Source organism: Akebia trifoliata, chromosome 14 (genome assembly GCF_017979445.1).
Source record: "Akebia trifoliata isolate Shusen 1 chromosome 14, ASM1797944v1, whole genome shotgun sequence".
In the NCBI taxonomy this organism is placed as follows: domain Eukaryota; kingdom Viridiplantae; phylum Streptophyta; class Magnoliopsida; order Ranunculales; family Lardizabalaceae; genus Akebia; species Akebia trifoliata.
The window spans coordinates 12,151,115-12,166,383 of NC_141388.1; the positions used below are offsets into that span (position 1 = coordinate 12,151,115).

At 37.0% G+C, this 15,269-nt stretch overlaps 1 protein-coding gene and 1 long non-coding RNA gene across 2 annotated transcripts; one reads left to right on the forward strand and one right to left on the reverse strand.

Annotated features, from left to right (window-relative positions):
* Nucleotides 1-2,156: 2,156 nt before the first annotated feature.
* On the reverse strand, nt 2,157-3,109 carry LOC147386301 (uncharacterized). The gene is made up of 2 exons (XM_086424531.1): nt 2,828-3,109; nt 2,157-2,630 (listed from the first exon to the last, which is right to left on the reverse strand). Exons 1-2 carry the CDS (start codon nt 3,107-3,109, stop codon nt 2,157-2,159), a joined length of 756 nt encoding a protein of 251 aa, XP_086280657.1.
* A 1,389-nt stretch (nt 3,110-4,498) lies between these two features.
* On the forward strand, nt 4,499-6,379 carry LOC147386302 (uncharacterized). Its single transcript, XR_015172329.1, has 3 exons — nt 4,499-4,635; nt 6,056-6,174; nt 6,285-6,379. It is a non-coding gene; the product is annotated as an uncharacterized LOC147386302 (long non-coding RNA).
* Nucleotides 6,380-15,269: the final 8,890 nt, after the last annotated feature.

Here is a 15,269-nt window from a genome sequence, read left to right on the forward strand (position 1 = left end):
TCGTATTTTCCTAGCGTAGCGTGGTTTCTAAGTTTTATCAGTTCGAGATACCTTATCCGGATTTCTGAAACATATCTGATAACAAAATAAAGCATTGGAATAAACATCCATCATTGGGAACCATTGCGATCGGGTTGACGAGTTGATTAATCAGGCGAGTGCAAAAATGGGGTGTCTACATTGACAGCCGACTTTAAAAAATCACAGTAGTGGAGCTCTTTAAAATAAAGATCCATGTCATCTCTCATTCTCTCCATCTCTCCCTCTTATATATACAATTATATATATATATGAATGATCTATTAAGAGTATCTCCTACGCCACTTCAAACTATCAAATTTGAAGAGTGCATCCTCTCCAATATTGAGCTAAAAGATAAAACTATTTACTTTGAGCTTCACACTCTCCAAATATAAAGATTAACTATACACTTCTCAAATATGTCACATGAACATTAAAAAAACAAAGTAGCAAGAGAGTTTCTATCCAACATTTACTTTTTGAACATTTCTCTCATTTATCAGTAGATCATGAATATATACAATTATATAATATATTACTATTGCTTGTACCTACGCCACGGGCACCCACTTCGAGGTTAAGGGATAAAAGAAGAAAAACAATAAAGTTAGAGGAATATTCTTAGAAGGGAAGTAGAAGAGGAAAGACAATAAAATTGAAAGGGTATTCTTAGGAAGGAAGAGAAAAGGGAAGACAATAAAGTTAAAAGATTTTCTCCAAATTCGTAGTGACATTCAATCTTAACCCTTCTTTATGGAAAGGATAAAGGTAGTGGGTCCACCCTTGTGGTTTATTATATATATATAGATAGATAAGAAGGAAGGATAAAGTGAATGTGAGATAAAAAAGATGACGTGACTCTTTATTTTAAAGAGCTTCATTGTTGTGATTTTTTAAAATTGGTAGTCAAATGATAGTTTACAACAACGTTATCTCCATATTATGGAGATAACGATAGAGAGAGGTTGAATAACCACCTACATTGAATAAAGAGCCATGTCATCTTCTTTGTGTGTTAATTTAACCACCTACATTGAATAACCTTGTGCAAAATACTTCTTTAACCACTTGTTGTTGACTGGGTCGTTTAGTTCTTCGCCCTCAGTTGTCGCAAGTTTGTAATATCCGTTGTCCAAGGTTGCACGAATGACGAAGGCCCTTCCTATGTGGGTGTTAATTTCGGTGTTGTCATACCCCTTCTTAAATGTTTATTTGTTCATAGCACCAAATCTTTCCTCTTGAAGCGTCAGACCTTAACTAATTTTTCGTATGCTATGGTCATCCACTTTTGGTAGTTGTTGACATTGTCTTCGGCTACGTTTTGCCTTTCTTCTAACGATTCTAGCTGAGCCATCCTCTACTCTTCATCTCCTACAAGTAACTCGCTCGTCGCGGCTATCCTTGCTAAAGAGAACTCGATTTCTTTTGGTAATACAACCTCTGAACCGTACACCAAGGAGAAAGGAGACGCTTTTGTAGACATGCGTAGAGATGTTCGGTAAGCTCATAAAGCAAGGGACAAGTGTTGATGCCACTGTCTGTGATGGTCATGGACCATTTGGTTCAAAATCCTTAAGAGTACCCAATTTGGGCCTCTGCCCAAGCGTTCCCTTGTGGATAAATCAAGATTATCCTTCCATGATGTATTCTATAATTCAACAACATTTGCTATATATACTGATTGATAAAAGGTGTTCCATTATCCGATATTATTTTCCTGGGGATGCCAAAACGACATATAATGTTTTCCTTGATAAAGTCTACCACTATGGCCCCCTTAGCCATTTAAAGTAGGACCGTTTCGACCCACTTGGTAAAGAATTTTGTGGCGGTGATGATCTAGATGTGCCCCTTGGCGGACTTAGGGTTAATTTGCCCAATAAGGTCTAGGCTCCATGCGAAGAAAGGTCAAGGGGTAGCAATTGCTTGTAAAGGGATAGCTGTGCATATATCATGTCCATGTGCTTTTGGCACACATCGCATCTTTGCACGAACAATGCAATATCTCTTTCTATTGTTGGCCAATAGTAGCCCAACTCTAGCAATCGTTGGAAGAGGAAACTCTTCCCTTGGTGTCCGCCTGCCAAGTGCTTGGTCTCATCCATTTCCACTATCAATCAGGAGCTTGGTATGATTCATCTTGCCACTTTGATTTTGGACTCTTTGCCTTCGAAAGACAACTTCGTTGCCAATGTCGCCAACGCATCCGCATGACAATTTCGTGACCATCCAATATGTAGCATCGTAGTTTGCTCATACATCTTCAATATGCGTTGGGCGCTTGCTCTATATGGGACCAAGGTAAGCTCTTTCAAGGCGAAGGTGTCATTCATCTGATTAACTAACATGTTGGAGTTCCTTTTGATGTCGATGTGAGTTACCCCCAGATCTCTTGCAAGTGTTAAACCAATGAGGAATGCCTCATATTCCAATGTGTTATTTGTGCATGGAAAATCGAATTTGAAGAAATAGGAGGAAGTAGTTACATATGGCACTATAAGCATTATGCATACTTCTCCTCCATTCATTATGGTCAATCCCTCAAAGTACATCTCCCACTTACGCTTTTCAGTTACACATGACATGCTCTCACAGGGGCGCCCGACACACTGTCATAGCAGACAAAATCACCCGATCTAGGGAATGCAACGAGCAAGTCAACTACTAATTGTCCCTTTGTAGCCTTCTGATCATAGAATTCTATATCAAATTCTAACAATTGAAGCAACCATTTGGCGACCCATACTGAAAGAGCCGACTTTAACAATAGGTAACGCACTAGAGTTGACTTCGTCATAAACGTTACCTTGTTAGCCATTAGATAATGTCGAAGTTCTTGAGTAGCGTACATAAGTAAAAGGCACACTCGCTTGACCGTTGGGTATCTAAATTCGACAGTCCTCGACGCATGACTTATATAATAGATGGGTTTTTCACCATCTGGTCCTTTTTGTGCGAGTAATGCATCGATAGCCTTATCAGTGGTAGCTATGTAGAGTAAAAAGGGTTGGTTCATATCTAGTGGCATCGTTGTTGGTAGAGCACTCATCAATCGTTGGATTTTAGTAAAGGCCTCAGTTTGATCCATTTTCCACTCGAATGCTACTCCTTTCTTTAACAGTCGTCCAAAATGTTCAATCACTTGAACTAGACCAGTATGAAGCGCCTAACATATGACACTTTTCCGAAAAACCTTTTCAACTTACGGAAGTTTTGTGGTGGCTTCATAGACATAATGGCTGCCAACTTATGACCATCTACTTCGATCCCATGTTTATGGACTACGAACCCCACAACATGTTCTTCCCTTGTCCTACTCTTTACCACAATGTCATCCACATAGTTATTGAGATCCTTATGCAGAATGTCACTGAATATAGCTATCATCGCTCTTCGGTAAGTAGCCCCCGCATTTTTTAGGCCGAAGAGCATGACTGTATAATAAAAAACATATTTAGGATGATTGATTGAGTTGATGTTTAGTCCAACATATCTCCCAAGTGGGTGTTGCAGGGGATTTCTTAGGTGGCTTATAGTGACTTGCACACTGCATTTGAAATACTAGAGTTTGCCTTTGCCTACGGCATGGGCATCCTCTATGGAGTTAATGGGGTAAAAGAGGGAAGATAGTAAAGTTAAGGGGGGGAGGAAAGGCAATAAAATTGGAGGGAGTGAAGAGGAAAGATAATAAAATAGGGTAGTCTGCACTCCACTCCACTAGAGTTGGAGTTAGATCCACCGTTGTGTTTTATAAAATAGATGTTTATATAATGCGGCCTGTATATGTGGCACTTTTAATGATAATTCCCTTGTTTTTTATTTATTTCTGCATTGAGTTACTTGAGTTCATGCTTAAAATATCCAAGTACGGAATTGCTACTTAAAAGGAGGTTTTTTGCATTGGCTTGTATTCCTTCTCAAAAAATGCATGGTGCTTCTGCTGACCATTTTCAGATTTATTGTAAATAAGGGTTCCCCTGGACTGATGGCCACTAAAATACAAAACAAAATTGGCCAAAGGATTGTTCAGAATGGGGATATTATCTTGAAGAAAGTCTTTGTTCCTGAAGAAGATAGGTTACCTGGTGTTAGTTCCTTTCAGGATGCCAACAAGGTATGATGTTATACCAATTCTCTTACAGTTACTTAATTGAGTAGTGAGGGAATCTTTTAATTCTCTACAAGAAAATATTGAATCAGGAACCAAACTACAAAACGGATTTAAACCGTTTTACCTATTAAAGCCATTTTAGTCCTCTTTTAAACGTCCCATTTCCCATCTCATTATTGGGAACGAACTTCTCTCTGTGCCTCTCTCTTTCTCTCTCCGTCGATCTCTCTCTCTCTCTCTCGGTCAATCTCTCTCTCTCTCTCAGTCGTTCTCTCTCGATCTCCTTCTCTCTCTCTCTCTCTCTCTCTCTCTCTCTCTCTCTCTCTGTCGCTCCCTCGATCAACCTAATTTTTCTCAAATTTTCGACACGGAGCAGGTATGTAATCGAATCGTGTTTCGCTTCAATTTATTTTGTAATTTTTTATTCTGAAAAAGAGATCAATCGTCTCACTCTCGCCTACTTCATCATCTCTGGCCTCAACATTCTACGTGCCCTAGATCGAGTAATTAATAATTCGTCTCTACTCTCTCTTTCACTCTTTCTGTTAGTTATCTTTGTTTCTGATTTTCTGTAATAAATTTCAGCTTAATTTCATCAATTAATTGGGTATTTCCATGATCACAAAGTCGAATTCTTGAATATTAGAACTTAAAAAAGGGAGAGATGATTTATTGGTTTGCAATGCATTTAAGTGACCTGAATATTGGTTTTATCTGAAATGTACAAATCTTTACTATATTTGATCTTTTAAATATTAAATATAATTTCAGCTTAATCAATTAATTAGGCGTTTCCATGATCACAAAGTCGAATTCTTGAATATTGTAAGTTAAAAAAAGAGAGATGATTTATTGGTTTGCAGTGCATTCAAGTGATCTGGATGTTGTTTTTATCTGAAATGTGCCAATTTTTACTATATTTGTTCTTTTAAATATAATTTCAGCTTAATTTCATCAATGAATTAGGTGTTTCCATGATCACAAATTCGCGTTCTTGAATTATCTTGTAATTGTAATTATTAGAACTTAAAATGGACATAATTTATTGGTTTGCAGTGCATTTAAGAGATCTGGATGTTGTTTTTATATGAAATTTGCAAATCTTTACTACATTTGTTCTTTTAAATATTCTGCTTAAAATCAATTAGAGTTTTAAAGATTCAGAATTTTTTTGCCCCCCCCCCCCCTGAAATTACATCTTGGGTTGACATTGGAACAAAAAATTGACCCCGAAACATTGAATGTCGCAGATTGTCTTGGAATTTACCAAAATATTACCTTTAAGTGATTTTTCTGTTAGTTATCTTTGTTTATGATTTTCATCAACAAATTTCAGCTTAATTTCATCAATTAATTAGGTGTTTCCATGATCACAAAGTTGGGTTCTTGAATTATCTTATAAATTTTTTTTTTTGTAAGTTCAATTTAAAAAAAAAGAAGTTAAATTATCTTTTAATTTTTTTTGCACATGGTTTTTTGAATTATCTTATAATTGTAATTAGAGTCCGGATCGTATGCACCCAGGGTGGAGGATTGAAAGCCTCTGCCCACAGCTCAATACATGCCATGTAAGCCAAAATTCAAGGAATTAGTACCTAAAATATCTCGTTTTTAAAATTTCCTTGCATTATTACGTGGCATATGTTGGGGTGTGGGAGGAGGGTTTCAATCCTCCACCCTGGGTGCATATGATCCACACTTTTGTGATTATTAGAACTTAAAATGGAAAAAATTTCTTGGTTTGCAGTGCATTTAAGTGATCTAGGTGTTGTTTTTATCTGAAAAAATGTGCAAATCTTTACCATATTTATTCTTTCAATTTTCCGCTAAAAATCAATTAGAGTTTTAAAGTTTTATTTTGTACAAATTTCAGAATGTGTTATCCTAGAAATTACTGTTTGGTTGAAACGCTGGATGTTTCAGATTGTCTAGGAATTCACCAAAATATTGCCCCAAGATGAGATTTTAAACCTGGGTTGTTACTTAGCTTATTTAAACTGATATGATCATTACAGGACCAGGAAAGCTTAAGATGATCTTTGGTAAGCGGATTTTAACTTTTTAGATGCTCTCTTAAACTGTTAAAAAATTTCAATGCATCAAATAATTTATTGTTTTCCGTGTTGTCTGCTGTCATCTTTGTTCTTACCAGTCCCAGATGAGGGGGGCATGGCAGTGGAGCTTGATGTTCATGATTTCAAAGGTCCTGGAATTGCATTGGCTATGTACAATGTTGATGAGGTTTGTTTGATTTAACCTTTTGTATGGAGAGGTGGATCATGATATACTTTCTCACAATTTTAAGAAGTCCTATGTAATTTTTAGTCGATTAGAGCTTTTGCCAAATCATCAATGGCAATGGCATTTGCGAAGAAATGGCCGCTTTACTTGAGCACTAAAAACACGATCCTAAAGAAATACGATGGGAGGTAACCATAGGCTTTCACTACTGATAGAGCTCATTCTTATGCCTATGATGTAGTCAGAAATTTTAGTCAATTAGCAAATTTGCAACCCATAAGGATTAAACTATTATCATGGGACCATTACAGGTGTAAGGATATCTTTCAAGAGGTTTATGAAGAGAAATGGAAACCAAAATTTGAAGAGCATTCCATATGGTAAGTGTGCATCTTTGACGAACTGCGACCCATTTGCTTATATTGTTAACATATTTTGAAAAACGAAATGGTTGATAAAAGATTGATTCTTTGAGATTCAGGTATGAGCATTGGCTGATCGATGACATGGTGGCTTATGCACTAAAAAGTGAAGGCGGGATATGTGTGGGCTTGTAAAAACTATGATGGAGATGTCCAAAGTGATTTTCTTGCTCAAGGTCCTATTTTTTTGCTCTGATCATTTTAACTAGTGGGCATACTACTCTCGCTCCTTGCATATAATTCATTTATTCAAGATTGGCTTCTTAGTTGATAAGATATCTCCATTAAGATTTTAATCTAAAGCAACCTCCCAAGCAAATTCCTTCTCATTAAGAGAAGATGAATTATCCCAAATGATCTCAATAGAATACTCTTCTCAAAAAACTCGCCAAAATGTTGAGAAGTACTTTACTGAGAATTTACCTTTTGGAACCACTTTCCATAGGCAAGTCTTCTCCATTGGTAAAAATAACTACGTCAACACGATGGGACTAACTACATCAACATGAATCCCTCAATTTTGTTATCCAATGACCCTTTCTAAAAATCAGGCCTTCACCTGTTCCTTGTTGCTTATAATGAAACATTGTCATCCTATTGAAAAGGTGTAGAAAAATTGAATTTATTGAGAATTCTTGGATGATCATTACAAATGCCCCAATAGTGGTATTTATAGACCAACTATCCTATTACAAGAATAATCTAGAACTTCAAGAATATTCTAGAATAATAAACCAACTATCCTATTGTAGAACATTACAAGAATATTCTAGAAAGTTAAGAGTAATCAAGAATAATCAAGAAGAATATCCTATTTTCTTGATTCTATGAGATCAAATTTCTGGATTCTTCTACACTCCCCCTCAAGTTGGTGCATAGATGTCAATCATGCCCAACTTGCTTATCAGATGTTCAAAGTTAGGTCTATCAAGCCCCTTAGTCAAGATGTCGGCTGTTTGCTGACTAGAAGGCACAAACGGCAAGCAAACAGTTCCAGCTTCAATTTTTTCCTTAATGAAATGTCGATCAATCTCAATGTGCTTCGTCCTATCATGCTGGACAGGATTGTGAGCAATACTTATTGCAGCCTTATTGTCGCAGTACAGCTTCAGAGGAAGTTCCACAGTCATCTTGAGTTCTTCGAGGATTCTGTATATCCACAATACCTCACAGATCCCTTGAGCCATTGCTCTAAACTCAGCCTCTGCGCTACTTCTGGCAACAACATTTTGCTTCTTGCTTCGCCAGGTAACCAAGTTTCCCCACAAAAAGGTGCAATATCCTGAAGTAGATCTCCTGTCATTCACTGAACCTGCCCAATCTGCATCAGTAAATACCTCAACACTCCTTTGATTTGTCTTTTTGAAAAACAGACCTTTTCCAGGAGTAGACTTTAAATATCTCAAAATTCGGTAGACCGCCTCGAGGTGTTCTTCATAAGATGCGTGCATAAATTGACTAACAACACTGACAGAGAAGGCAATATCCGGTCGAGTATGAGATAAATAGATTAGTTTTCCAACCAATCTCTGGTATCTACCAGTATCAACAGGAACACTTCCCTCTTCCCAAAGCTTTACATTGGGATCCATGGGAGTCTCAGCCGGTCTGCAACCACTTAACCCGGTTTCCTTCAAAAGATCAAGAATATACTTTCGTTGAGAGACAACGATTCCTTTCCTTGAACGAGCAATTTCCATGCCAAGGAAATATCTTAGTGCTCCCAAATCCTTGATTTCGAATTCTAAAGCAAGGCTCTTCTTCAATCTCTCTATTTCGATCACATCATCACCTGTGAGAATAATATCATCAACATAAACTATTAGCACAGCAACCTTTCCTTCATGAGAAAACTTGAAAAACAAGGTATGATCAGCTTGTCCTTGAGAATATCCTTGTTTTTTGACAGACTGTGTGAACTTCTCAAACCAAGCCCTTGGAGACTGTTTGAGACCATACAGGGACTTTTTTAGTTTGCATATTCTTGAGCCAAACTTCTCTTCAAATCCCGGCGGACTATCCATGTACACTTCTTCCTCCAAGTCACCATTGAGGAAGGCATTCTTCACATCTAGTTGTTGCAAGGGCCAGTCCAGATTAGCAGCAATAGATAAAAGTACTCTCACCGTGTTTAATTTTGCAACAGGAGCAAAAGTCTCAGAATAATCAATGCCATATGTCTAGGTGAATCCCTTTGCCACCAACCTAGCCTTGTATCTTTCCACTGAACCATCAGAGTTGTACTTCACAGTGAAGACCCATTTACAACCCACAGTGGTCTTCCCAGCTGGCAATGCCTCAACACTCCAAGTATTGTTCTTCTCAAGAGCTTTCATCTCTTCAAGTACTACTTCCTTCCACTTTGAAATCTTTAGAGCCTCCTGTACACTATTAGGAATTTCTACACTGGACAATTGAGAGGTAAAAGCAGCAAGAGATGATGACAATTTCGAGTATGATACAAATTTAGACAGTGGATGACTAGTATAAGATCTAACCCCTTTACGAAGAGCTATAGGAATGTCTAAATCAGAAGGCTTAGACTGACTGTTGGAAAGAGAAAGAGAATTACCTGTAACAGACTCAGATTGTTGATTCGTCCTTGGTTCAGAATCATGGCTGTGCTGTAGAGTCAATTCGTCTTTCCTTTTCTTATGATTCTTCTTCAAGTAAACAATCCCTTTCCAAGTTCGGTCACCATCCTTGAATCTATTATCATGTTGTGACATTATAGTAGGTTGTTCCTTATTTTCGGTTTCCAAAATTTGTTGTTCAGAATTCTGATTTTTAAATTGTTTTTCAAATGTAGGTCTAGACTCAGGGGAAACATCACTCATAATAGGAGGATTTTCAAGGAATGAATCTTGGCCATTTACTGTAGGTGCAGAGATACTAGACTCAGATTCTTGCAAGAGAAACACATCATCTAAGAGAAAAACATTGCCCGAGTTAAATGAATCTTCCTTAAAAATCTCCCCCTGAAGATGAATATCCTTAAAATATAGTTGTTTTTCAAAAAATGTAACATCTATTGTGACAAAACATTTTTTCGATATCGGGTCAAAACATTTATAGCCTTTCTGAGTTGGGGAGTAACCAATGAAGACACATTTTATAGCTCTGGGCTCAAGTTTTCCAATTTTTCGATGTTCATGAACAAAAACCGTACAACCAAATATTTTTAGAGGTAGATCAGCAGAAAGTCTAGTAGTTGGAAAACAATTTGTGAAAACTTGGAAAGGAGTTCGAAATTGTAAAACTTTGGAGGGCATTCTGTTTATTAAGTACGCAGCAGTTAAAACAGCCTCTCCCCATAGATACTTGGGAACTTTAGTTGTAAAAAGTAATGCACGAGCCACCTCCAACAGATGTTTATTTTTTCTTTCTGCAACACCATTCTGTTGGGGTGTATCGATGCAAGAACTGTGATGAATTATTCCTTTTTCAAGAAAAAATTTTTCCAAGGTCGTGTTAAAATACTCTTTCCCATTATCACTCCTGAAAACTTGTATGTTAGTTTGAAATTGAGTCTGCACCATATTGTAAAAAATTTTAAAAACGCGTTCGGCCTCTGATTTTTCTTTCAATAAATACACCCAGCAGAGTCGAGTATGATCATCCGTAAATGTGATGAACCATCTCTTGCTAGAAGGTGTACTTATCTTATTAGGACCCCAAACATCACTGTGAATAATAGTGAAAGGTTTTGATGGTTTATATGGTTGTGAAGGAAAAGATGTACGGTGGTGTTTTGCAAATTCACATATTTCACAATGAAACATAGATGGATCTTTATTGCCAAACAACTTAGGAAATAAATGTTTTAAATATTTGAAACTTGGATGACCTAATCTTAAATGCCATAACATAATATTATTATTGGAAACAGAAATAGATTCAAAGCAGGAACTTATTTGTTGAGATTGTCGCCTCGATTCAGATCCATCATCAAGGAAGTAGAGTCCTCCACTCTGTTTAGCACTGCCAATCATCCTCCCCGAGGTCAAATCCTGGAACACACAATGAGTTGGGAAAAAATTAGTTTGACAATTTTGATCACGGGCTAGCTTGCTGACAGACAAAAGATTACAGGAAAGTTTGGGAACGTGAAGAACATCGTGAAGAGTGAGTGATGGAGATACTATAATAGAACCTTTTCCTGCAATGGCTGAAAGAAAGCCATCTGCAATCTTAATTTTCTGATTACCTGCATAAGGATTATACGAAGAAAAAAGATTTGACAACCCTGTCATATGATCGGTTGCACCTGAATCGATGATCCAGGTGCGATCAGGGTTGACACCAATGAGAGCTGTTTTCAGGTAATTACCTTTTTGAGCCAAAGAACAAGTAGGATTTTTCTGAGACTCGAGAATCTTGTACAGTTGGTCTATCTGCTCCTTGGTGAAAGGAAACGAATTTGAAGAAGACTGCTGCTCTTGATCCGAGACACTGGCCTGAAGTGCACGCCTCGCTCCACCAGACTTCTTCCAGTTTTGAGGCTTGCCATGAATTTTCCAACAGGTTTCCCGTGTGTGCCACGGACGTTTGCAGTGATCGCACTACGGCCGTTCAGAACGCTTACCATCCTTCTTCACCTCCTCCTGAAAATCTCGAGTTACAAGGGCAGAACTTTCTACTTCCGAGTTAGTAGTACTAGGAACCGATTTGTTGTTAAGCATCACACTCTGCCGTGCTTCTTCTCTCCGAACATCTGAGAAGGCCTCACGAATTGTTGGCAGAGGAGTTTTCCCTAAAATTCGGCCCCGCACCTCGTCTAATTCTTTGTTAAGTCCTGCTAAGAACATAAATACACGATCATTCTCCTGTCGTTTCATGAACCGGACACTATCATTCGCACACTCCCAGACATCATCATAACAGAGGTCTAACTCCTGCCATAATGTCATCAACTCGTTGTAGTAGGAGGTTACATCTCGGTCACCCTGTTTCGCGTGCCAAAGTTTGGATTTTAAACCAAAAATCTGCGAAGAATTTTCTAGATCGGAATACGTATCCCTGACTGCTTCCCAAACATCTTTGGCCGTCGGTAGGAACATGAAGGGCTTGCCAATTGCGGGTTCCATTGAGTTCACTAACCACGCAATAATCAAAGAATTTTCTGATTTCCAGGTCTTGAGAGTCGAATCTACATCGGCAGGTTTTGTCACTTCTCCTGTCAGATATCCAAGCTTCCCCTTGCCTTCCAAAATCAAACGAACGATTTGCGACCATTCCGTGTAGTTTTTTCCATTTAGATGGTGGATATTTAATTGGAACGAATTCGTGGACCCTTCTGAACCACTAAATGAGATGGAAGAGTTCAGGTTCGGACTTGTGGTGCTTTCCTCTGACACCACTAAGTCCTTACTAGTCGCACCGATTAAAGCCGTCTTCCACGGATTTTGACCCGCCATAGGTAATCCCTAGATCAGAACCTAGTGCTCTGATACCATGTAGAAAAATTGAATTTATTGAGAATTCTTGGATGATCATTACAAATGCCCCAATAGTGGTATTTATAGACCAACTATCCTATTACAAGAATAATCTAGAACTTCAAGAATATTCTAGAATAATAAACCAACTATCCTATTGTAGAACATTACAAGAATATTCTAGAAAGTTAAGAGTAATCAAGAATAATCAAGAAGAATATCCTATTTTCTTGATTCTACGAGATCAAATTTCCGGATTCTTCTACACAAGGATACAACACTTTTAAGTTTTTTTTCTGTGTTGGCCACAATTCAACACATCGACGCCCTAACATACATTCTAACTCTAAGGTAGTGTCACCCTTTTTGTAGTGTTTTTCTCTAAAAATGACTTTTGAAACTTGAAAGAGGGTTGGCACTATCCATCTTCCATATGGTAATTTATTGAGTTATACAGAGCAATGACTTTTTATTAGAAATATACTTTTACTAAGCTAGGGTGTTTACTTTTCATATGTTTCTTCCTTATCTTATTTAAAAAATTATTGTATCATTTTTTTTATAGGTTAAAATATCATATTATTATGCATGTGTATGAAAAGTATGGCATTTTGGGCTTCTCAAACACGTCTTGAAAGAGCCTCTTCTTCTCTCCACTTTGCACATAACTATAAATCTTCTCAAACACAAACTGCAGAATTTATTTGGTCTACAGTATTTCTACTTCACAATATAGAATTTTGTCTTTTCTTTACTTTTTCATATCTTCAACTTATATTCCCTCAATGTCTGTTGGCGGATACAGGATTTGGTTCCCTGGGCTTAATGAAATCAGTGTTGGTTCATATCATCTTGACATCACCTTTTTTTTTTCTTTGTGATTTATATTAACTTCCTTGTGTTAATATGAATAATTACATTTGTTTTATGGTTATTATTGTTGTTATTGTATCTTTCATATAATGAAATTATTTTCCCCTTTCAAGCATCATATAGGTTCGGTGAAGAATGTGGAATATTACGAGACGTGTTAGATCTCACACTTCTCAACAGACCCAACAGCCTTCCGTTCAACAATTGACACCATTTGCCAGACATCAACAGTCTCAATAATCTTTGCACCAACAACAAACACCAATACTTAAGCAGCAACAGTCGCTATTGGGACAAAATAGTGTCCAAGATATAAGACAACAACAACTTAATTTGCGAAATAGTATTCCAGATTTCCATCAACAGAAGTTGGGCTCACAAAGTAGCAACATTTCTGAATTACAGCAGCAACCACATCATCATCAGGCATCAGATTCCTCATCCAGTAGGTCATTTTCTTTATGTTCTCATTTTTGTTTTTGTTGGTGGGAAATATGCGCCATCATAATGGCAATATAATTTTTTTTTTTTTATAATGGCAATTTTTTAAGGAAATATTGGTAGCATTTGGAATAACATTAAACATCTAAAAGCATTTTATTATTTATGTTCATGCATGTTACGTAACAGAGACTTTAGTTCATCTCTTATGCATTATTTTACAGGGTTCCATAAAAAATGTAAACGAGGACATACACACCTCGAGTCTTTGTGGAACATAGATCGACAGACCCCAAAGATAAGAGTTGATGTAAGCTTATTGGTGTCGTGGCCCGTGAGTTAGGCCAATTCTTGGGCACCGTGGTACGTAAACCACGGTTCTTTAGCATGATGTATGAGATTGTCCGGGTAGCATAAAAATAACTACCTTGAAGTATTATAATTATTAAGGTTAATTCTTTATATTAGAATCTTCATTCCTATTCTTTATAAATGTGATGTAGGATGTATTTGAAGTGGACATCACCTTGAAGGATTGGATACTTGAATCCTTCAACGTAAAATGGAAGGATTACAAAGTCTAAGTTGAAGAGGAAGCATTATATTCCCTTTAAAGATAACCTGAATGTGGCTAAGAGAAACTATCCATTGGATGTCGAGCAGATGGAGTGGGAGTGGCTCATCCGATTTTGGGAAAGCGATGTCGGTAAGGTACTAATCTACTCTGATATTTTTTCAGCAATGCCAACCTATGCATAATCAATATTTCTGAATTTTAAATTTGTTTCACTAAATGGTACCCTTTCTCACCGGTTAGTTGCCAACCCACTAACCACTCGTCTTGTATGTACATGATTTCTTATAGTTCAAGATCATCAATCCATATTTCTAATGTCTGCAATGTGATAAAGTGCATTAGTATAAACATCTTTAATAGTTCATGATTTATTTATTTTTATTTTTTTGAAATTCTGCTACTCATTTTAGAATCACAAAGTGTAGAATTCAAATGAAATTTGGTATTTGTGCAGGTAAGTCTCCATGGAAGGCAGTTAATGTACCGGTTGTTACACAGAGATCCCAAAAATAGATTGGGCTCACGTGAAGGAGCAAATGAAGTTAAGCAGCACCCATTCTTCCATGGTATCAATTGGGCTCTAGTCCGTTGCATGGTTAGAATCATAAACCTTATCACATTGAGTTGAAGTAATCGTCAATATAAGCATATTAATTTGAATTGATTTTTTTTATGAACCAATATGATTTTAAACAAATCACAAGAAGGGCTACTTGTGTTAGAGCTCATCATCATCATCATCAAAGACCTACCAAAAAAGGGTCAGCAAGCCATGTCATTCGTTCATTCGAATGTAATCTGCTTTCGGCCTTTGTTACACGTAACCAAACCATCTCAAACGACTTTCCATTGGTGTATCACCTACTGGAGTAATATTTTTGCAAATGTGTTCATTTCTATTATGTCAAACTGTTCTTTTGTACCAAAATACCGAATGCTATATATTTAAAAAATGAAATTTTAGATATCATGATCGATTACTAAACTTTTTACTCTTTTTTTTTTTTTGGCTTAAAGAAAACAATATCAAAAGGGATTCAAAAGAAGTCCTTTTTTTCATGTAGATGCATGCTGCATTATTCTCCTCTTGCTTTTGTTTTTTTGTGTGTATTATTGTATCAGATTTTAGGTGCTGATATTTGCAT

Bases quoted from the DNA above. Each gene is read 5' to 3' on its own strand.
- LOC147386301 (XM_086424531.1), bottom strand. From the start codon at position 3,109: ATGGATCAAACTGAGGCCTTTACTAAAATCCAACGATTGATGAGTGCT. The intron at 2,631-2,827 runs GTAACGTTTATG...CTGCTATGACAG, and splicing joins ATTATCTAATGGCTAACAAG to TGTGTCGGGCGCCCCTGTGA.